The sequence below is a fragment of the Penicillium odoratum genome, assembly GCF_028828045.1.
Source record: "Penicillium odoratum strain IBT 22623 chromosome Unknown utg000005l_segment0_segment0, whole genome shotgun sequence".
NCBI lineage: Eukaryota > Fungi > Ascomycota > Eurotiomycetes > Eurotiales > Aspergillaceae > Penicillium > Penicillium odoratum.
In genome coordinates, this window is record NW_026643147.1 from 1428680 (window position 1) to 1450959 (window position 22280).

A 22280-nucleotide genomic window follows, 5' to 3' on the forward strand; every position below is an offset into this window, starting at 1 on the left:
GGTCGCCAGGCCTGTAGAAATGGTTGGGATTGACACGTAGTCTATTACTCAAAGAAAGGTCACGTTAGCCAAGTCCACGAAGAACGCGCAAGCTATCAGTGGAGTAGCTCGAGAGTTTCTAATTGCGCCGAGAATTCTAACAGTATAATGAAAGGGAAGCCATGGGTTTCGTCATACCTGAGCTGGTGGAGATTAATCGAGTACCCTTGGTGCCTGAGGGAAACCCGACAAGCCAGTCATGAAAGAGCTGTTGGAAGCTGGTCAGTCCGATCTTGAATGTATTGGCATTACTCCATTCTGAAAGGACAGAAGACAAGCCGTGATTGGTGGGAAATGCTGACTCATGGTACGTATCACATGACCTGCTTCGATCTATATCAAAGCTCTTTCGATATTACTCTCAAGTCTCAAACTCGAAAGAACCATAATCATGTTAATTTGGTATATCTAGAGCTCTGAGATACTACTCTGCTTTGTCATACAGTAAAAGTACATAGCTTTTCCAAAGTACTAGTACTCTTCAAATACCATAACTACTTACCCATCACAGATCGAGTTGAACCACTACTATGTATTATTATTTTACAGTACATTAGATCCCTCTAATTTCGGTATGTCTTTTGGTCAGTGTATAATACAACACATGCAGAGAGACATCGAGAGATATCTTATGGATGCCAGTTCCAGAGCACACGCCACACACATCAACCAATTGCTCTTAGACCATCAAATAACATTCTTTTGAGAAATTACAGCCTATGATATCCCACTCAAGGGTGATGGTGACTGCATTCCACTCGTTCAACGGGCACATGTCCAGTTGAGACACGCGGAATTCAGGCCGATCTCTCCACAGGATTCATCGGGAGTTCTGATTGTTAGGTTGGGAAATGGGGAGAGGGGAAGTACCTAGAAATGTAGGGAAATTCTTTGGTTTCTCATATACCTTAATTCAAGTACTTAGTACGCAATGCATGCAATAGTCTGGATTTCGAGGGGTAAAACTTGTGGATACATAGTGGTTACGACCCACACTGACGAGGTATCTGCTACCAAAACAAACTTTCCCCAAGTGCGGAGTCATGCAAACAAATGTAAACAAACCCCAACTTCATTTAACCACTTTGCTTTCCTTCCTACTGACTGCGCTTATATTCTGTTCAGTATTTTTATTCCTTCCTTTCAGGTCTCTCCATCGAATCGGCTTAGCGCAAGTGAAATTCTTTCTCAAGGGCACAGTCCCTAGAGCAGGGATGATGAACGAAGTGCCCAGTGTGATGGTGCGCTCCCTTGCACATTTCCGGTCCTTGATTCAAGAAAGCATTGGTTACATTAAAGAACCGAATAATCTGACTTTTCTGCGACCAGATCCAGCGACCCGACAGCTCAGACGATATGGACATCGACCCCGTCTCCGCCCAGCAACGCTCCTCCCGTAAACATCTACGCAGCAGTGACGATGAAAGTGATTTAACGTGGAGCTCCGATGTATCAGGACAATTTGACGATGCTGAAGAGCCCGAGCCGGAAGACTACAAGTCTCCATCCGCAAAGTCCGCGAAACGGCGCCGGTCCAACGACTGGCCGCTGCCGGAGGAAGCGGCGGATTATGGAAACAATGGTAGTCGGAGTGCGCGCAACGGAAATTTATCCCTGGGACCAAATTACAAAGCCTCGCCTCGTGCATCGCCTCGGGGTTCAGCTACATCTTTGCGTAACAGACACAAAGCGTCTACCAACAGCCCTCGCCATCACTTGACTCGTCGATCACGTTTCATCGAGGCGAATATGAGCGACAGCGTCAGTGAGAAGCCACCGAGCATTTATTTTCGTGAAAGCAAAGGCTCTGGTCCACAAAACCGTGCATCTGGGATCTTTCGATTTGGCAAAGCAATTGCATCCGCTTTCAACCCATTCGGCGGCTGGGGCAAGGCCTCTGAGAATGCAACCAAATCTCCCCAGAAAGATGCGCTGACTCAAGCCGAGGAGGCGTATGCCAAACTTAAGCGCGCTGGCTATCAGGGCACAAACAAGGGATCTTATATGCAAAGCCAAAATGTCAATCCCTCCAACGCCGACCAGACATGGCAAGCCATTCAAGACAAGATGGGCTATGGCAGCCCCGTAAGAAACACAAGTCCTCAAGTTGAACCGCTATCACCTTTGCGATCTCCGTCAAAGTCCTCCAAGCGTTCATCCTTTCAGGATCTTCGCATTCCATTCATAAAGTTCCACGACCAGCCTATTGCGACATCTGCATGTCTAGATCATCCGTCCGAAGACTCTGAGAACCACGGAGTGCGCAGACAAAAGTCACGTAAGGAACTTTCACGCGAGTCGAAGCTTCTGAAGAAAGTTAGCAACCTCGAGGATAAGCTGGACCGCGCGCGGCGAGAACTTCGTCACCTGAGTGGTAACGAGGAGCGATTGCCATCTCCGACAATGGATTATCGATCCATGAGCCAGGAAATGGATCCAGGGAGTTACCCCCGAAAATTCGTTCCAGGCGCACTGCCATCCGTGCCGTCTGAACGGCTGCTGGATCAGCAAACTTCCGTTTCCCAATCTCCAGAGCTTCATGCCTTCGCCTCTGAGCAGGCCAGAAGTACTTCGCCAGAATCTCAGTCAACGACCAAGTCTCCAAAACGGCGACCATCGTCAATGGGTAAGGAAAGCTCTTCCCGCAAAAGGAAGTCAACAGTTCCTGAACCAATCGCTAGTCGGAAACCTCTTCAGCCCACTGCGACGAACCGCAACCCCGATGACCGCCCTTCCGAAAATGAGCATTTGATCGAAGTTGGTCTGCTTAGTCCACCTCGCCGGTCGAAGTGGCAGAAATTCGAAGCCGGCGACAGCCCGGGCTCCTCGGAACGCAAACGAAATGCGGACCATGGGGCCTCGGCGAAGGACGCGGGCTCAATGCATCAAAGGTCCCCATATGTGTCCCGAAAGTCCTATCCCAGCGCCAATCGCTCACCATCAAAGAACATAAAATCCTCGCCTTCTCTCCGCATGCAAACCAATCGATCCGTCTCCACAACCCACACTGCTCCCACCTTCAAATCCGACCCCATCTCTCATGATTTCTCTTCTCCCCCACCACCATCTAGTGAAGCCCATCAAGCATTTTATCTCCAGTCCCATCGTCAAATTGACCCTGATTGTCCGGCTCGCCCGTCGCCCACCAAATCACGACCTAGTCCAAGACGTCGACATAGTTACGAGGTGGACATTCCTCCTGTGCCTCCGCTACCTAAAGAACTCCGCCTGAACGCTATAAAGGTAACCGGCTCGCCCATCAAACCAAATCGATCTATAAGAGATTCTGCTCCGCCAGTTCTGTCTCAACCTATTTTGCCTGGTCTTGGTGATCAGGCCACAGAGGAAGAAAGATTTCTTTGGCCGGAGGATATCTTTTAGCTGATCATTGATGGTCGTATGCACGCACAAGTTCGGTTTTTGTTGCGCAAGGATACGCCTGTGTTTGCTTTGAATGCTTTTTTATCGCCTAGCAGGTGATGTGATGAGGTTATGATTTATACCCTGAGGTTTGGCTTGTGAATCCCTTCTTGTTTCCCTAATCGTTCTTGCGATTTTTCAATGTATTGCCATGATTCAAGATTACGCCGTCGAGTTTATAGTAGTGTCATATCAGGAGTAGATGTACTACACTCGGTAGAATATTGTCTCATCCCGCAGGCCCAGGGCATTCTCCTCTCTCAAAACAGAAATTCACACAACAGTAAGACGATCAGTCTCCCAAGACAAGTCCTCCTAGCTTCTTTGAACGACACAAGCTCTTTTTCAACTCCGGAAGTATCTCTCCCTTCTTGATCATCTCTTACAACAGCCATTCAAAGTCCAGAGAATTTCCGAACTGCGAAGTGGAACAGCAACAGGGGTGGACTTTTGCATGTCTCAGAGGTAAGAGGCGAAGAGGACCGGATCACTTGCTTTCCAACAGCACGAAATGGGAAAGTAAAGCATGCATTGAAAATTTCAGTCATCCTTGGGTTCCTCAGGCTCAAGTACAGGCTCCTTTGTCTCCCAATCATGAGTTGAATCAACGCACTTGGCTCCAAAGCCGACACACTGCAAGCAAATATCGAAGTCATAGCAGTCCCCACAATGTCGCCATGCCTCTCTAGTCGGAATACATCGGGTACACACATCACACCAACGAATTTCATGATCAAATTTGACCATGGAGCATTCGACGTGGGAGCTAGTCTCAGAAATATTGGTGCTGGCTTTTTCGGTAAATTGTCGCACAAGCTGGATCACCTGTTGACTTTCACTTCCAAGAGCCCACCAAAGAAGGCTCCGGTCAAACCCACCCTCAATAGAAACTTCAGATGGACTTGTCAATAAGAGTAGATATTGCACAGTCTCTTCCAGTCCATTCCTAGCCGCCACTATCAACGGCGTGGCACCATACCTATCCCTCACGTCCACAACAGCAGATTTTGAGCGTAAGAACTTCAAGGTGGGCACATGTCCTTTCACAGCGGCGAGAAAGAATGGGGTACGGCCACACTGATCTTGAGCTTCCAGTTCAGGTTTTGCAAACTCAAACAACAAGTTGATTGTTTCAAGATCCCCAGCCAGCGCGGCTGTATGCAGTGGCCGTCGTCCGTTGATTTGTGCGCTTTCCACATCTGCTCCATGTGCGAGAAGCATCTTGACAATATCAGGACTTGCTCCAGCTGCCGCGTTGAGTGGGCTCCATTTGCCTTCTCTGGATATGTTGACGTCAGCTCCGTTTTGAAGCAGCACACGGACAATGTCAGAATGACCTTTGACCGAGGCACTATATAAGGGTGTTGCGTTGTAACAGTCCGCAATCGAAATATCTGCTCCATTTTCTAGAAGTAACTTCACGACTTCTGTCTGGCCTCTGAAAGATGCTGCATTTACTGCGGTGTGTCCAATCTTTGTCTGGGCATCGACATTTGCTCCCCAATCAATAAGGATTTTCAAAACTTCGGTCCATCCGTAGAGGGCGGCGCTGTAAAGGGGTGTATAGTAGCTCCCATTCTTCGTCTCTAACGTGATCTCTGCTCCTTTTTCAAGAAGTAGTTTCACAATTTCAACGTGGTTGTGATCTGATGCTGCATTCAACGGGGTGTATCCATTTAAATCACACTCAGTTAGGCTAGGTGGAGGATTCTGGGCAAGGAGAAGTCGGACTACCTCAATATGACCATTTGAGGACGCGACATTGACTGGAGTCCATCCATGCTTGTTCGGTACTGTGTAATCCGCACCTTTCCTGATAAGTGCCCTGACCACTTCCAGATGACCTGCAGAAGCAGCACAGTATAGGGGAGTCGATCCAGTGGTGATTTTTGATTCAATATTTGCGCCGTACTCAAGAAGTGTACTTACTACTTCAAGATGGCCACTTTCGGCGGCTGAATTCAGCGGGGCCCATCCGTCTGTAGCAGTGATCATGATATCGGCTCCTTTGGCTAGCAATTGTTTGACAACGTCAAGGTGTCCTCTTGATGCAGCAGAGTTGAGCGGTGTCCAGCCATTCTTGTGTTGGGCATTGACATCGGCCCCATTGTCTAGTAAAAGCCTCACTATCTCGTTATGGCCGCCGAGTGAGGCGCTGTATAGAGGTGTCATGTTGCTTTTGTTTTTGGACTCGATATTTGCAGACTTTTCAAGAAGCATTTTCACAATCTCGAGATGCCCACGATTGGCTGCTCCGTTGAGAGGCGTCCATCCACTAGGGTCGGGAGATTCCAGATCGGGGGTCTGTTTAAGAAGCAGCCCGATAACTTCTGCGTGGCCCTGGGAACAAGCAGCACTGAAGGGACTCCATCCAGTTTTGGTTACAGTCTTATAGTCTGCGCCGTGTTTGAGAAGGATATTTAACACTTCGTGATGACCATAGAGCGATGCAGTGCAAATGGGTGTCATTCCGATATCATTCGCAAGTTCCAAATCTGCTCCATGATCAATAAGCCTGTTGACGACTTCGACAAAGCCGCCCTCAGCTGCGCAGTTCAGTGCTGTCCATCCAGTATCGTGCTGTGCGTTTACATTGGCGCCATTTCCGAGAAGAAACTCCACAACTTTCAAGTGATTTTGAAGTGCAGCAGAATATAGCGGTGTCATTGAATTCTCATTCAACGTTTCGATGTCAGCTCCATTTTCGTACAGGATTCTGACCACTTCTAAATGGCCACTGTCCGCTGCTGAGTGCAATGGCGTCCAACCATGGTCGGTTCTTATGGTCATGTCTGCACCGTTTCCGATTAAGAACTTGACAACGTCCACATGTCCCAGGTCTGAAGCCGCATTGAGAGGAGTCCACTGATGAGATTGTGTGCTAACGTTGATATCTGCGCCGTGCTCACACAAAAGTCGAGTCATGGCGATCATACCCTTTCGCGCAGCAGTGTATAGAGGTACAATGCCCGAAATGTTGGGGAAACTGACGTCTGCCCCCTTATCAAGAAGAAGCTTCACAGTATCTATATGACCTTCTGCAACGGCCGAGTGCAGTGGGGTCCAATCGTTGATATCGTGCGCCTCGATATTAGCTCCGTGATCAAGAAGTAGTTTGACAACCGGAAGGTGTCCCTTGAAGCTGGCACAGTAAAGTGGCGTTACCAAGCGAGCGTTTGCACTTTCAATGTTAGCCCCGCTGATCAGAAGCAACTTGGTGACTTCATAGTGCCCAATCGCCGAAGAGGTTCCGAGTGGTGTTTGTCCATCATCATCCGTGATTGTGTGATCAGCCCCGTTATCGAGAAGTTTCTGAACAATATCCACGTTCCCCGTTCCACACGCTGCTACTAAGGCCGTTCTTCCCTTGTTTCCTTTTTCGTCTATGCGTCCTTTGTCCTTGACGACCAGGTAGTCCACAATTTCGGTCAGACCCATCCATGCTGCATAATATAAGGGACAATCTGACGTGCTTGACGCAATGGAGTCCGTTTGATTAACGAAATTCCCTTCGCTCTCTTCACATTCAAACCTTTTACCTGGAGTCTCTCCCTTGCCACCCTCCTTGTCATTTAAATCAAACCAAGTCTTCCATGAGCTCCAGCTGGGATTTTCGGTATCAAAGAGCTGTTTCACGAGATTGATAAATTTCTCATCTTTCAAATCGCCAAGGAAGGCATGTTTCTGCCATGCGCCAGCTGCGTAGTCCCGAAATGCAGTCAGAACCTTCTTGTCTTCGTCGTTGTCTGGGCTCTCGGCCCAAACCTCCTCACAATCCACGTAGCAAAGACACATGCTGGCGAGTAATGTGCTTTCTAATGCTTCCTTGGAGGCTTTCAAATTTGAGTTTAATTGCAGAATCTTCCCCTGCGACGGAATGTTGGATAAAAGGTATTGTTTGACCGAAAAATGCGCCAAGTGCACCGTTCTCAGCCCAGGGTGAGATTCAGTCAGAGGAATCCGAATTTCGAGAAGAGAACCGCACAGATCAAGGATCTCCGTGTTGATATAATCCTCGTCAACGTTGTCGGGTAACTCGTCAAGTCGCACTTCGTCGCAGGCAGGACTGACAAGCAATGCTCCTGTGATCTCATTAACGGTTAATGGCCTTAAAGCAAAAGCTGTCCAACGTAACAAAGAGATTGTCCTGTCCCTGTCTTCATCGGGAAGCTGCGAAATCTTCTGCCAGTTGCGCTCGTATGTATGTTCAAGGCCAGTAGGCGTAGAACTGATAGCCTGCTCGATTTTCTTCTGGCTCTTGCCGCTGCGCAAACAATCCTCTTGCATCTTGACCCAGAGGAATTGCCCGTTGCAGCGATTGGATAGCTTCATGGCGATGTCTTCTTTGGTAGCCTCTGTACGATTCGACAGCTTTTTATTGACAATAATTCGCGAATATGTTTCGGTGTCAGAACGAACATCATCCGGCGTGATTCTGTGGCGATATATAACAAGAGCCTTTGCGTTACCGGAAAGGCAATTCCGGATCTCTGGCTCATCACGACTCACGATGAGAATGCGGGCTTGAGTGCCTTCTACCGCCTTCATGAGAGTCTCTAAGAAATCAAAGACCGATCCGCCATCAGCTATCTTTTGTCTATCTCCAACCCAGCTGCACTCATCTAGCCCGTCGATAATAAATGTGCAATGAGGGATGGCCGCAACAATCTCGCACAGAAGTTGGACTATGTCAACACGAGTGGACTTTTGGCCTTGGTTTTCGGACGCTTTCTGGCGAATCAAGCCAAATGCTGTTTTATTGGACATTATTTGCGAAATCCAGGAACGCATGGCGATGAATGGGTCGCGTCTGCTTTCGAAGTCAGACGAAAAGAAGAAATGAGCAACCGGAGCTTTGGAGGTTAAGGTCATATGCTCGACAATCTTCGCACATAGAATGGACTTTCCAAAACCGGCAGGACCATTGATCCAAAGTACCTTGGCGCCTTCCGAGAAATCGGACGAAGACCAATCCAAAAACCAAGTCCTAGTCAGAGCCCATTCGCAAGTACCTTGGATTCTTTTCCCTGCTGATATCTCAAAGAGCTCGTTTTGAGAGCTGGGGCCTAGTAGCCAAGGATGAAGGTCCCGTTTGATTTCGTCTATTCAAGGTAAGTAATCAAAAGCGAGAGCCAAGAACACCTGAGATAACAAACCTTCAATCTCATTCTCTATGCCACTTAGAATATGTCCAAACTCCGTGATCCATCCTCCTCTATCCACGGCATTACCTAAATTGTGTCAGGAAAACATGCAAAACCGAAATCCCATCATGGAGCTCATACCCTTAGATATATCGTCACCTGGATCCGACTCTACATCCTTTGAAGAAACAACATCGCCGCGCCCTGAGACCGGAACCAGGTCATGGAGATTATCGACAAGAGAGCAGAATTGTCCCACTTGAGCCATTTTCCTCGCCTTATTCCTCAATGCCCAGCTAATTTTCTCTCTCTTCGAATCATGCGGGCCAGTGAGACGGCCCTGTCTTGGCCACAGTTGATCCCTCAAAGACTGACGATGCTCAATAGGCGAGCCTGGTGCTAATGTGAGATCATCCTCATAAGTACAAATCCCCCGAATTGCAGACAATAGCTCCTCCACAATGGAGTATGTCCGTGGATCATCCAGCTGCTTGCTATGCTTCTCCATCAACGTATCACCTTGCAAGCCCACATCTTGACCCCATTGTTGTAAGCGCAGTCTTTGGGCTTTAAATTGCGCTCTTATGGAACGAGACTCGATACCAAATTCCTTGAAGGAGTCGAACTTTTCCACAACTTCAAGGCAGGTGCTGAATAGTCCTGCCAGACCAATGATACCGACGGCAAAGCTGACTGGATCCATCGGAATGCCAATCTATGATGGTATAGATCAAATACAATATGGAGGGGCATGAGACAATGTTAACATTGAAGTGCCATGGTTTGGACTAAGGGTCTAAGCGGGGTCAGGCAGCCTGCTGATATTATTCGTCAGGTAGGAAAGGGGGCGGAAAAATCAGCCACAGTGGATCTGTTCTCGTATTATGATATAATCACAGTCTTTTCTAGGGCAATGCTATATGCTGACACGCAGTAGCTAATGTGTTTGACTGCTGACAAGAGAGCTGTTTTTTTGAGTCCGTGGCTTTGCCGACGATTCATCGCAACCAGTCAAGACATCTGGAACTTTGCTGACCGTCATACTGTTTTCTACTGGTGAAGAAAAATAAGGACATACTACTTTATAATATTACACAGAATTTTACTAGACCTTTGTATTTGATTTATTTGAATATTTCATGTTAAAGCTATTTGATGGCCTCGGAAGGCACCGCAGATATCCAGTCGTGTTTCCTTTTTCCTACATTCATGATAGTCTTTTTCTTCTCTTCCTTTTTCACTGTTCTTTTGATGGCTATTTTCTTTCTCCCTACTATTAGCAAGCAACGGCAAAGCAAATTCTTAGAGCAAGGACATCCAGGTTGATATACTCTGCGTATCAACAACCTCGCTTTGAATTTCCAAAACTTCATTGTGAACCCACGACTCAGCTTTCTCATAGACAAGCTCCCAAAGAGCCTTGGAATCCTGATGCTCTCGCTTCAGCAATCCCATGATCATGAGAGTAGCGACAACATTCGCCTCACGTTCCTGCAACACGTCACGTTTGCCAGACTGCTGAAGCGTAGCAGCGACTTTGCTGCGAATTTCCTCCATTCCTTGCCCAATGATATTAAAAAGCTGCTGTTCCCAAATCCAGCTTCCCTCAAATGTCTGCAGCTCAATCAACGAATAAACCTTTGATTTCGGGGCTTCGGGTGGAGATGACGTCGAACGCCCAAAGAGACTTCCTCCAGAGACAACATTGTGAGCGTTTGGCAACTGGGATGACGCAAAAGGTTGCGATATGTTTAGTGAGTAGGCTGGTGAAGATGATCCAAAAATTCCACCTGCTGCTCGCGCAGCTTGAGATGGCGGAGGTGGTGGAGCAGATACGCGCAATGAACGTTTAGAATGAGCGTTAATTCGCCCAGAAATTGGCGAAGGAGATCCAAACAATTCACCTGCTGCTTGCGCATCTTGAGACAGTCGACATGGTGGAGGCGGTCGAGCAGTTTCAAACAATGAACTGCTAGCATGAGTGTTCGTTCGTCCAGACATTGGTGGAGGAGATCTAAATAATCCACCTGCTGCTCGCTGAGCTTGAGGTACTTGAAGTATTGGATGTGCCGGAGACGATCCAAATGATGAACGACTAGCTTGAACGTAGGTTCGCCCAAACATAGCCCCACCTCTGGACCCTGGTGGAGGAGGGGGGTGTGCAGGTCTCCGTGCTGTCAGTAGTTGTAGCGTTGCTGGTCCCGCGTCAAATTCCTTTGGCTTCTTATTCTCCAATGTTTGAGTTTCTTCATCGGAGTCGCTCTCCAGAGCAACGAAGGAACAGTATTTTCCCGTGATCTGGTACTTGATACCGAGATTCTGACATTCACGAGCGACGATCTTTTCCTGTGTTTCTGAATGTAGATTTTTAAATGGGTTACCACTCTCATCCTTAATATTCTCTAGCCAGCCATGTCGCTCTTCCAATTCGACAACGGCTTTGCGAGAGGCAAGCTGATGAACTGTTTCTCCCTGACCGATGTCAGTTATGGGGATTCGCAGGCACAAGGGTCCTTGTTTGGAGGTTGCACTGAATCTAAGAGAGCGCGGGATTCTGTCAGATTTGGGATCCAAGAGTAGGTATGCAGTCGTCCTGATGAATGGGTAGAGAGGGGGGAGGTTGTGTGGGGCTTGAATGGTTGTCGGTGGGGAGATCTTGGGCAGATCGGCAGGAGCTCCTTCAATGCCGTGGGTTGACTCGGGCTCTTTGAAATCATCGCTGAAGAGTGAAATTGGCTGAGCAGCTGGCTCATCAGTGACATCGTTATCCTCGACTTCAGTGTTTGTCATGGAGGCGTCGTCGGGAGTGACGAGTTCAAAATCTTGATCCGCCGCGGTATCATAGTCAACCTCAAGCTTGTAGTCGTAGATATGAGGCGTGAGAGCTCCCTTGAGCATCCTGATGACACCCCTATCAAGTTCTTCATTTACAAGCACTGACTGAGAGAACCCCTGGCCCGCTCGGGCAACTCCTTCGATCAGGGCGTGAGATACCTCATTACCGATACCCAGAGAAAAGAAACGAGCGGTATGATCCTTGGCACTTTCACGAACAAATTGGAAAAGTTCTTGCTGGTTGTGTATCTGACCGTCTGTAAGTAGTAGGACTTCCAAGTCCTTGTCCTTAAGCCGATTTTGAACAGTAGCCTCCACGGCCGGTAGCATATTAGTACCTCCCATATCAGAGCCGATGGAATTGACAAGAGCAAGAGCATGATTGAGACTTGACTTATCATAAATTTTGCTGCTGGGCCATAGGAAGGAATGATTGGATCCGAACGAGCAAATATTGAAGCACACTCCAAGTGGCAGAGATTTCAAGAAAGCCTTGAGAGCAGTCTTCAGAGTGCCAATCTTTTGGTGCATGCTTCCACTTCGATCGATCACGAAAACGATTTCTGGTTTGATGGGTGTCAAGCTGAATTTAGGAACCAATGTAGCCATTAAGGCTCGTTGACCCGGAATAGTCTTGTGCGACTCGAGGAGTGCGCGAGGGTTATCAAGTCCGTCAGCTTTGGCAACAAGCACAAAGTCACGCTCCAGGAGGGGTTGGCTATCCTTGCCCAGCGTTAGCGTAGCAGAGGCATGTGATGGCTCGAAACCACGAGCATCTGGTGAAGTAGAGGACACCCTGCCAAGAGATACCTTGGGGGAATGACTTGGGGACTGAAGTTCTCTAATGACCGATGCCTTTTCCAGATGGATATCAGCTGTGATGGAAATTCCTTCCAGTTGAGCAGTAAAGCCAGGGGCCTGCGTTTGTGGCGGGGTCATCACATTCTGATACCGAGGAGCGATGGAGTTAGGCAATGTGTAACGAACTCCATCCATTTGTGCATCCTGCTTGAGTTCCCCAATGAATGTAATTTCCACAATCACAGTTTCATTTACTGGAACATTTCCCAGACGAATGGTAAAGACATCGCTTTCAGTGTCAGATTGATCCATGATGGCAGCGGACTCTTTCCTCTCGATAGCATTTTCGTAGTCGGTGTTAGCCTGTTCCTTGGACTTGACCTTGCTGTGGAGAAGGCGAGGGCCGACATGACATTGGAAGCCAACAACACTGACGCCATCGTAGAGAGGAAATCTGTAGGAAGCTTCTTTCAAGATACAGTCTGAGGGGTTGACAAAGGTCTGTGTCAATGTGGTACGAGCTGCGGTGGAGAAGATGGTTGCATGGGCTTTGAGGGAGACCTGGGGCAAGTATTTGATGACATTATCAATGTAGACATAGCAGCCACAGTGGACTGTCATCATGAAAGTTGGTTTGGTTTGATAAGTAAAAGATTGAAAAGCTTTGAAAGGGTTCCAAATTAGTGGAATATTTAAGAGGTTGAAAAAAGAGAAAGCAAAAGCGAAAACATGGAGATTTATAAGTGAATCGCTGTCGATAGGCATCCATCTAGTCCCTTGTGGGGCTCAAGGTTCCCGCCAAACTGTGGTCCGGTCCTTTGCAGCCTAGAATAGCACATGACTCATGTTTGCTATACCAACCTTGAAGCCGATTAAACAATTTATGACTCTGCGATTGATGTAACATCTTCAGTGAGTCAACACAATGCACACAGTAGATCCTTGCCTGTTCTAGTGCCAAGGCGACACCTTCAATGCTTCAAATTATGTTATGTTTTGCATTAGAGCGCAGGAACTTAATTTCAATGCTAAGTACATATTTTATAATCCTAATCACTGATATTCCTGCGGTTTCTCTGATTTTCAATACATACAATCAGAAGTGTACTGTATATCTCCTAGTACTCTACAAAGACCTCAATAAATCCTCCTCATGAACCTGATAAACCTCATCGATCTTCTCCCCATTCTTCTCTCCACAAGCAAAATCTCGATTGACCCTCTCAACAAACCTTTCCACAAACTCACTAGCAACATCATCAACTCCAACCCCATGAACTCCAACTCCCTCCAAACTCGTCGCCTCCTTCCCCTCCAACCCACAAGCAACAATCTGCTTAAAGAACCACATCGGCTCCTCCGTAACATTCAAACCAATCCCAAAGCTACTAATATTTCTCCGCAGATGCACGCCTACAGCTGTGATCTTCTTCGCTGTGCCGGCTGAAGCGGGATCCTGGACCCAGACGCCCGGGTCGGCGGTTGTAAATCCGTTAACACCGTATCGCTTTAGTACGTCGATGACGCTGTTTTCGAGGACACGGATGTGGCACCGCGGTGTGAGACCTAGGCGGCGGAGGTCGAGGATTGTATATGCGACCATTTGGCCCGGACCGTGATATGTTGTTTGACCACCGCGGAGGGTGGGGTGGTATTCTGCTAGTGGGGCATTGGTGCCGGAGGGGGTGAGGATGGAGCGGATCGGCTCGAGGGGTGGTGGGAGGGAGAGGTGGTTTGTTGGTGAGTTTGGGCAGGTGTTGGAAGGTGGAAGGTCGCGGCGGCCTGTGGTGTAGACTGGGTTGGGGGTGAATGTTATGATAGTTGGGTCGGGTGGTGGCGGGTGTGCATTCCCTGGGAGATTGGTCTTGAGGTCTGTTTGCGATAATATTGAGGCTGGGGAGGCGAGCTTTTTATGTGCGAGGAAGCGGGTTGTGAGCGCTTGTTGGAGACTAGACACTCGCGCGAAAGGCGTAGTGTTGGGAAGATGGAGGTGGGCGACTCTCATTATAATGATTTTGGGGTGGTGGTTTTGGTTGGAGTATGTTTTATTTCCTGCAATCCATTGTAGAGTAGGGGATTGAGCGATTCGGTTTCCCTCGGAGTTGGAAAAGACAGGAATCTGAGTTGCGGAGAAGCTAGGAGCTTGTCCGATAAGCTGATAAGTCATGCTAGACTCGTTAACTATGACGATCATGCTTACCAAAAGGTTCTATATATTTTACTCAGAATGTAGACTTTGCCACGTTTCTCATTTCATTCAACTTCGTTTCCATATGATAATTGAGACATTGCATAATATAATGATAAAACATCCCGATCACTTGGCTTTTTCTCACTGTATGGTGGCGCCACTGCAACTCAATCCACTTATGAAAAGCAGTCTGACAAAGGAACCAGTGAGTAATAATCCCATAGGACCGCATAGCGAAAGAAAGTCCATTAGGTGACCAACTATGAGGAAACACCGTTGACAAGACCCTCGTGCTCGTCCGCTGGGGGAAGCAGGATCCAATCCCGCACACCACCCTTCCAATCCGCAATACGGCCCTCGCGAACCTGAACCGTAACGACCCGCACATCATTATCAATGGCCAGACTGGGACGGCGCACGGCCGGATCCGTTCGCTGCTGCTGACCAAAAAGGGATATTTCCTCCTCCTCAAAGGTGTTATTCTCCAGATGACGCTCCTTGCACCAAGCCTCTTCCTCCGAGCCAGGTTCTAGGAAGCGCGCTTCTCCAGTGATGGTGGTAGAGATACTGGACAGGGCGCTGGTGTTCAGATTGAGAAGCAAGCTTGCCAATGATGAGCGGGTGGCGGCGGGAGGGGGAGACCCATCGCGCTCACCATGGGGGTTGGGAGCGCGGGTTGGCGGACGGTGGGAGACCCAGTCGTGGACCAGGAGGGATAGACGAGGGTTGGAGAGAAGATGGTTGGTCTTTCGGGATGCGGGGTTGGTGGTCATGATGATGGTTGGGTAAGGGTCGAACGGGGTTGAAGGGAGGTAGGTGTAGGACATGAGAGAAATATGCGGAGTGAGTTTATCGTCACATGTTGCCAGATGAAGCTGATTGATTTCATAGTCAGTATTGCTGGAGGTTTATTCGGGCGGAAGCGCTGGGTATTGGGAGGCGTACGAAGCGGGAGTTCTTCAGGCAGGCGACAACCTCGGTAGGCAAGCATGTTGCCTCATGTGGATGAGTAGTAGTGGCAGATGCCTCGTAAGAGAGGGGAGGATTGAGGGAGTCAGCCATAGTGATTAAATTGTAAGCTTGTTTGAAGCTTGAGCGGAGGAGTTCGGGATGGATGGTCGATCTGTCGAGGGCGGTGTCAAGGTGGGCTGACATCAACGTCATCCAATTGGACACCACCATGTCACCCTCAACACAACTTTTCTGGTATGCCACCGATATAAAAATAATGGAACTAATTGATTTATTTACAGATACATAGATAGTCTACAAATAAATAATTGAGTCGAAGTACCTGACTTTAAATTACTGGTAGATTCTTGATCAGGTTGTACACTGGCAGCGGTCTATTATGGAAGACGGGGAATTTGGTATACGCATCTAATATTATCATAATCACGGTTTGTATTGTTCAAAAAATGCTATCTTCACATATCAGGGTCCGTTCAGCCTTCCATGCTAAGCTCGAATCAAGATCAGTACCAACTCCATGCCATTAACCGTAAAATTCAAATGCGAACAAATATTCAAAAACAATGTCTCATCAAGATCGTAGATCGTCATGCATATCAGTTTTCAACTTCATATGCCAGCATATTATGGGACCCCTTTATTCGTCGTACAGATCCATGTCGCCACTTCCATCCTCCATCTCAGCAAGGGCATCATCCGAGTCGACCATTTCTTCATCGTCATCGGAGGCGCTTTCGCCAATTTCATGATTGGGGAGGACATCGATACGCCCGTCAATCATGACAACGCGAGCAATTTCGCCATCCTGGATGCTGCCGCGCAAGATGAGAACGGCAAGCCGGTTGAGAACCTCTTTCTCGATGATGCGGCCAAGAGGACGGGCACCGTAGGCTGGAGAGTATCCAGAGGCACCGAGGTAGTCCTTGACTTCCTCGGTACACTGGATAGTGACGTTACGACCGTTGTGCTCCAGTCGCTTTTGAACCTCGTCAAGACGTAGATCCACGATTTTGCGAATTTCTTTTCTGGTGAGACGGTTGAAGATAACAGTGCTGGATATACGGTTCAAGAACTCGGGGAGGAAGTAGTCGCGGAGAGCGCCCATAACCAGCTCGCGGGTTTGGGGGTCAATACGACCGTCTTTGGTCGTGGGCCGGGATAGGAACCCAGCGCCCAGGTTGGAGGTCATAACAACAATGCAGTTCTTGGCATCGACAATGCGGCCTTGTCCGTCGGTAATACGACCGTCATCCATCAGCTGCAGAAGAACAGTGAGTACCTCCTTGGCGGCTTTTTCGACTTCGTCAAACAGGAGAATAGAGAAGGGGCGACGGCGCAGGCTTTCAGTTAGTTGACCACCGGCGTCGTGACCAACATAGCCAGGGGGTGCACCGATCATTCGGCTCAAGGAGTGGCGTTCTTGGTATTCAGACATATCGAAGCGAATCATCGATTTCGGATCGTCGAAGAGGAACTCTGCGAGGGCCTTGGTAAGAAGGGTCTTACCGGTACCAGAGGGACCGCAGAACAAGAAGCTGGGGGGGAGTTCGGATTGCTGAGACCAGACCGTTGAAGTCTGATTGCGTTGGAGACGGAGACAACAGCCTCCTTCTGACCAACGACGATCTTGCCCAGGTACTTTTCCATGTGGAGGAGCTTGTCCTTCTCGGTGGTCTTGAGTCGGGTGACAGGAATACCAGTCCATCGAGCGACGATCTCGTTGATTTGATCGGGGCCGACGGCATCGGCGAGTAGGGCTTCACCAGCTTCACCGTGAGCAGCATGACGCTCAGCATCGGCGCGAGCACGGTCAGCTTCAAGACGCTCAATAAGGTTCTTGGTTTCGGGAATGGCGTAGTATTCAAGGTCGGCTGCGGTGACGGTATCTCCTAAGCGCTCTGCCTCGTCACGCTTAACCTTGAGGGAGTCGAGTTTGATCTTGGCATCTTGGACCTCCTTGCTGCGTTGCTTTTCACTCTCATACTTCTGTCGCATGGGACGAAGCTCCTCGGCGACATTGGCGGCTTCTTGTTTGGCAGCCTCGAGTCGAGCTTTGGATGCGTCGTCCTTTTCGCGCTCCAGGGCATGGATTTCAATCTGGAGCTGTCGCAGCTTGCGCTCAAGAGTATCCAGAGCCTCAGGCTCAGACTCTCGTGTCACACGAACTGCGGCAGCAGCTTCATCGATCAGGTCAACAGCGGAATCGGGAAGACGACGAGCTGTCAGGTAGCGGGCAGCGAGAGTTGCTGCTGTGACAATGGCGCCATCAAGGATGTTGACACCGTGGTGGACTTCGTACTTCTCCTTGAGGCCACGAAGAATGGAGATGGTTTCTGGGACTGAAGGTTCCTTGACCAGAACCTGCTGGAATCGCCGCTCAAAGGCCTGGTCCTTCTCAATGTACTTGCGGTACTCGCTCAGGGTAGTAGCGCCGATGCAGTGCAATTGACCACGCGCCAACATAGGTTTGAGAAGGTTAGCAGCATCCATGCCACCTTCGCCGCTAGATCCAGCGCCCATGAGCAAGTGGATCTCGTCAACGAAGAGAACGATGGTTTCTTTGGAGTCCTCGATTTCCTTGAGGACGCCCTTCATGCGCTCCTCAAACTCGCCACGGTATTTGCTGCCAGCCACTAGAGAGCCGACATCGAGAGAGAGAAGTCGACACTGAGCAAGATTGGCAGGGATGTCCGCATTGACAATACGGCGGGCCAGTCCCTCCACGATAGTCGTCTTACCCACACCGGGCTCACCGATAAGGACGGGATTGTTCTTGGTACGCCGACTCAGAATGCGAATGACACGTCGGATCTCCTCCTCACGGCCAATTACAGGGTCGATTTTACCCTCGCGAGCTAAAGCAGTCATGTCGATGGTGAATTTCTTGAGATTTTCGCTCTCACTCTCTGCGTCTGCTGTCTTGGAGTCCACGCGCCGTGTGCCACGAATCTGCTGGACAGCGGTATCTATTAATTTGACGTTGGGGATGTTGGCATCAGCCAGTGCGCGCTGGACCTGAGAGTCTTGAGCTGTAGCCTGGATCAAGTGGTCGATCGCCACGAAACTGTCCTTTTGGGTCTTGGACAAGTCGGTGGCTGAACGGATCACCTTGGCGAGTGCGGGGGAGACGCTGACGGTCTCTGGAGGGGGGTCTTGACTTGGTAGTCGGACCAGCAACTTCATTAATGAGCGGTCCAGCAGTTGAGGGTCACCGTGAGCCTTTTCCACCACTTGGCGGAAGAGTGGTGCGGTCGCGCCATCATGTGAGGAGTGGCCGGCGGGCTGTTGGTCGTCTTGTCCGTCTTGGGAGGGGTTTAGCAGTGCGACCGCCAAATGGATAGGGAGGATTTGGGAATGGGCATATTGTTCGGCCAAAGCGCTGGAGTCCAGCAAGGCCTTGTTGGCCCGGTCTGTAAATTGGGCGCCGTTCATTGTGAACGGGAAGATATTGATAGTATCAGTAGAGGGGGAAGGATAAGGTAGATGTGAGAATAAATGGGTTGAAAAGATCAATAATTGTGAGTGATCGTCAGTTTACGTTGTATGATGAAGGGGGGATCAGACGGTAATGATGTAGTTAATATAGTTGTCGGCCAAGGTATGCACTGAGCACTCGGGCACCTCACCAATACCTCATCGATACCTCATGACGCCACGACAGGCATCTACAGCGTTCCAGAAGGTACGCGAACCATGGGAGAACCTTCCAGTATGTTCCTCATGTGATTGGTCGGGATCTGCATGAGTGGATCCACCACTTCCCATTGCGGTAGATTATTTACAGACGTGGTATGACTGTTGAAATGAAGTCTTTTACTTTGAGTAGAAGGGATGCAAAGATTGATAATAGTAGATTTTACCTAGGAAAAGAAGATCTATTGTCGTTAAGTTTTGTCCCAACTCAAGTCTCATAGAATACTAAAACAATGATAAATTCACTCTCAACCTTATAACGCTTTAGTCTCCTAGTACTGCATATGTACTTGGATTTGAACTTACCTGCCCCTAAACAGCCCAGTGAACATGTCTCTCCTGTTGCTGACCATCTGACCCATCAGTTTCCCCGTTTCTCAAAGGTCGATTGCGTGGGATATTCTGTCGGCAAAGTGGGCAAGTGGGATTCCTAGTGACCCACTGTGTGATACAAACATCATGAAACATATGTCCACAGGGCAGAATAATTGCTCTCTCTCCAAGCTGTAAATTGCTGATACAGATGGCACACTCTGCTCCCGAATCAATCATTACCTGGTCAACATCTGTTCCGGGCAAAGCCCCAAAGACATTTGCACTCCCGCGCTCCTCTGGCCATAAGTGTGCCTGTTCCTGAATTAGTTCCTCAATTTCATCGTTAGCCCTGTCATCTAAATCAATGCTGAGTCTCCTTGCCATAATAAGTAGTCTCAGGTAATGCCTTCTCAGCCCCGCTTTATCCCCACTGATGATCAAATCTTCGGCCTCTCCCTCTAAAATCTCTATAACGCTCTCGTCAATCTCAGAAAGAATAGAATCTGAAAGGTCATCTTCATGCTCTGTGAGATAATCATTGTCATCTGGGACCAACTCTGGTGTTTCTTCTCGATCGTTATGGGACATTGTATCGGCTACTTACTTCAAGTGCTTGAGCTAATCGGCTTCGTTCGGGATAGGGATTAGAGGATCAGTACATTCAAAGGAGTTGGAGTACCATTGCTTAGGCCGTGATAGGAGGAATGATTGAGAGGTGAGATGATGACTCGATACTGTACTGGTGCAAGAACAAACGCGGTTTTTATATTTATCAGTTCATGCGTCTTCCAGGGTTCCATATCCTTTTCGTTGCGATTATATTCATTGTGCTCATTGACTCTTTGTGCGTTATCAAAAAAAAAAAATGAAATTGTTTCCATTCATTCAATGTTTTTATACGTCAAAGAACAGACAAAGGATGTGTAATTTAGTATATTCTACCCCTTTATTACTTCGGTACACCGTGGACTTTTTGGACACATGTTCCAAGCTTCAGATCCGGGAAATCTTTGTTTCCGGTTTGCTGATATTCATTTTAGAAATATTTTATAGAGAAGCCTTCAAGTATTTCACCGATACGATAGGAAGGTAGGAGATATGGTAAGAGACTAGGTGGGGGGTAGGGTAGTTAAATATGATAGGAGCTATAGGAGAATCATTATGTATTCTACACACCGCGTGAAATGCGCGGCGAGTAGCCTCTAGTATAAAGAAAAGAACATGCGGGTCCCTCCGCCCAGCGGGTCTTTCCCTCGAAATCGTCTTAAACGCCGCCACTTTAATGCCAGTACCCAAAGTCAGACTCACGGAATACATTCCAGGGTGTTTGGCGAGCGCTTTGCCAACTTTATTTTGCCAGGTATTGCGAGCCTTTGCGAGAACCATGCACCAGCGACCGAACACCGGTAGCAGAGGGCCGAGCAGATTGTGCCCCAAGGCTCCATGGTGTCTACGTGCCGGTCTCGTTCTCAATAACCCACGTGTCAACTGAGTCTAACATATTAAAGATCTCGCGAGCCTTCATTGCCTCATCTCGCGTTTTGTCGGTGTTAAGAAACCTGTTAAGTGGAAGCGGCTCTGCACTGCCAGATGCTAGCGTCGATGACCATTTCTGCTCCCCATAAGGGCGAATTTGTGCTTTTTACTGATGGATTCCTTACAGTCGCTAGAGGAAGGAAAGTAGGCACTGTGGCAGACGGAGAACCTCTTGTATGGTAATGATTTTCGACAAACGATTATATAACCGATACTGTCGGGCATGTCAGTCAGAAGTCATTTAGTTCGTGTCAGGGGAAGGACTGGAGTCAAATGAGCAAAATCCATCCAAGATGTACACTTGGACGTCAGGTTGGGGTGGTAGGAGCCACCACCTTTAGAGACGCGCTCGGATTGTGGGACGCATCAGAATGAACAGCTACGAATTAGGCTGAAGGCCCAGCCTCACCCAAAGATTCATCGAATTGTTATGTCCCTTTGCCAATCAAAATAGACTGAGCAGTCTAGATGTTCGCAGGCAGCCTCTCCATGCTCTTGAGCCTATCGCTAATCTTTTGTCGTTATCCAGAATACGAAAACGTTCGCCTCAAGATCAAATTTGCGCTTTACCCCGAAAAGCTGTTTCTTCAACAGAAACCCAATGATGACCGCGACACTCGGCCCATAGACCGTCATCACGGTCAGGGCAATATCATTTGGACTGGTTTGTTCCTGTGCGACGTTCTACATTTCTGGCTTTCTTTTTGTGGTAAAGAGTAACCAGACAACAAATAAAAGACGCAGAATATGAGAAAGGAAGAGAATAAAAAGAAGACAGTTGACTAAGAGGGTCGAAACAACTCTGAAGACTGAAAAGTATGTTAGGCCTGCCGATATGACGCCAAAGATGAAGTCGCAGCAGGCAGCAGAGATAGTATTTTTATAATGGCGAGCAAGCCTGGTCAAGAAGTCAATCCGCAGAATTTGACCCGGCGCTCCTCAGTGGACGCCAGAAAAGAATTTACCGAAATTACCATCGAAAGTAGGAGGGAAGTCCATCAAATGATGACTGCACAAAGCTAGACAGGGAATAACCACAGTTGAAAGGAAGCTGATCATCAAGTATATGAGCTTTAGTGTCAGAGTATCCAGCGTCCTTCGTGATATTTTTGATTCCGGGGCAGTGCCGAGGTTGCTTACAGTTTAGCGCCGCACAATCATGGGATTGGTTTAGGGGTCAGGGCGACAGGCTCCGTCGTGATTCGTAATAGAAATCTCGAACCCAACTGACAGTTTCCTTCCAATTGAGTTGGCGGGTAAGTAGGTACTTGGTATCCACCACTGCGCAAGGTAGAAACGCCTAGAACAGGACAGATCAGGTTGCTCACGTAATG

General features: G+C 48.5%; 7 protein-coding genes across 7 annotated transcripts; 1 reads left to right on the forward strand and 6 right to left on the reverse strand.

Moving 5' to 3' along the window:
• Positions 1-1395: 1395 nt before the first annotated feature.
• On the forward strand, positions 1396-3420 carry N7520_006086 (putative nuclear RNA binding protein; the record flags this gene model as incomplete). The annotated part of the gene is made up of 1 exon (XM_057140020.1): positions 1396-3420. One exon carries the CDS (start codon positions 1396-1398, stop codon positions 3418-3420), a length of 2025 nt encoding a protein of 674 aa, XP_056994026.1.
• A 579-nt stretch (positions 3421-3999) lies between these two features.
• N7520_006087 (uncharacterized protein) lies at positions 4000-9306 on the reverse strand (the record flags this gene model as incomplete). Its single annotated transcript, XM_057140021.1, has 4 exons — positions 4000-4092; positions 4171-8561; positions 8616-8690; positions 8745-9306. The coding sequence occupies 4 exons, from the start codon at positions 9304-9306 to the stop codon at positions 4000-4002; spliced, it is 5121 nt and encodes a 1706-aa protein (XP_056994027.1).
• Positions 9307-9905: 599 nt separating this feature from the next.
• N7520_006088 (VIT and vWA domain-containing protein) lies at positions 9906-12860 on the reverse strand (the record flags this gene model as incomplete). The annotated part of the gene is made up of 1 exon (XM_057140022.1): positions 9906-12860. One exon carries the CDS (start codon positions 12858-12860, stop codon positions 9906-9908), a length of 2955 nt encoding a protein of 984 aa, XP_056994028.1.
• Positions 12861-13365: 505 nt separating this feature from the next.
• N7520_006089 (lipoyl(octanoyl) transferase LIP2) lies at positions 13366-14433 on the reverse strand (the record flags this gene model as incomplete). Its single annotated transcript, XM_057140023.1, has 1 exon — positions 13366-14433. The coding sequence occupies one exon, from the start codon at positions 14431-14433 to the stop codon at positions 13366-13368; it is 1068 nt and encodes a 355-aa protein (XP_056994029.1).
• A 257-nt stretch (positions 14434-14690) lies between these two features.
• Positions 14691-15612, reverse strand: N7520_006090 (pyridoxamine 5'-phosphate oxidase family protein; the record flags this gene model as incomplete). The annotated part of the gene is made up of 2 exons (XM_057140024.1): positions 14691-15305; positions 15376-15612. The coding sequence occupies 2 exons, from the start codon at positions 15610-15612 to the stop codon at positions 14691-14693; spliced, it is 852 nt and encodes a 283-aa protein (XP_056994030.1).
• A 427-nt stretch (positions 15613-16039) lies between these two features.
• N7520_006091 (ATP-dependent Clp protease ATP-binding subunit) lies at positions 16040-18834 on the reverse strand (the record flags this gene model as incomplete). Its single annotated transcript, XM_057140025.1, has 2 exons — positions 16040-16937; positions 16970-18834. 2 exons carry the CDS (start codon positions 18832-18834, stop codon positions 16040-16042), a joined length of 2763 nt encoding a protein of 920 aa, XP_056994031.1.
• Positions 18835-19407: 573 nt separating this feature from the next.
• Positions 19408-19998, reverse strand: N7520_006092 (RING finger protein; the record flags this gene model as incomplete). The annotated part of the gene is made up of 1 exon (XM_057140026.1): positions 19408-19998. One exon carries the CDS (start codon positions 19996-19998, stop codon positions 19408-19410), a length of 591 nt encoding a protein of 196 aa, XP_056994032.1.
• Positions 19999-22280: the final 2282 nt, after the last annotated feature.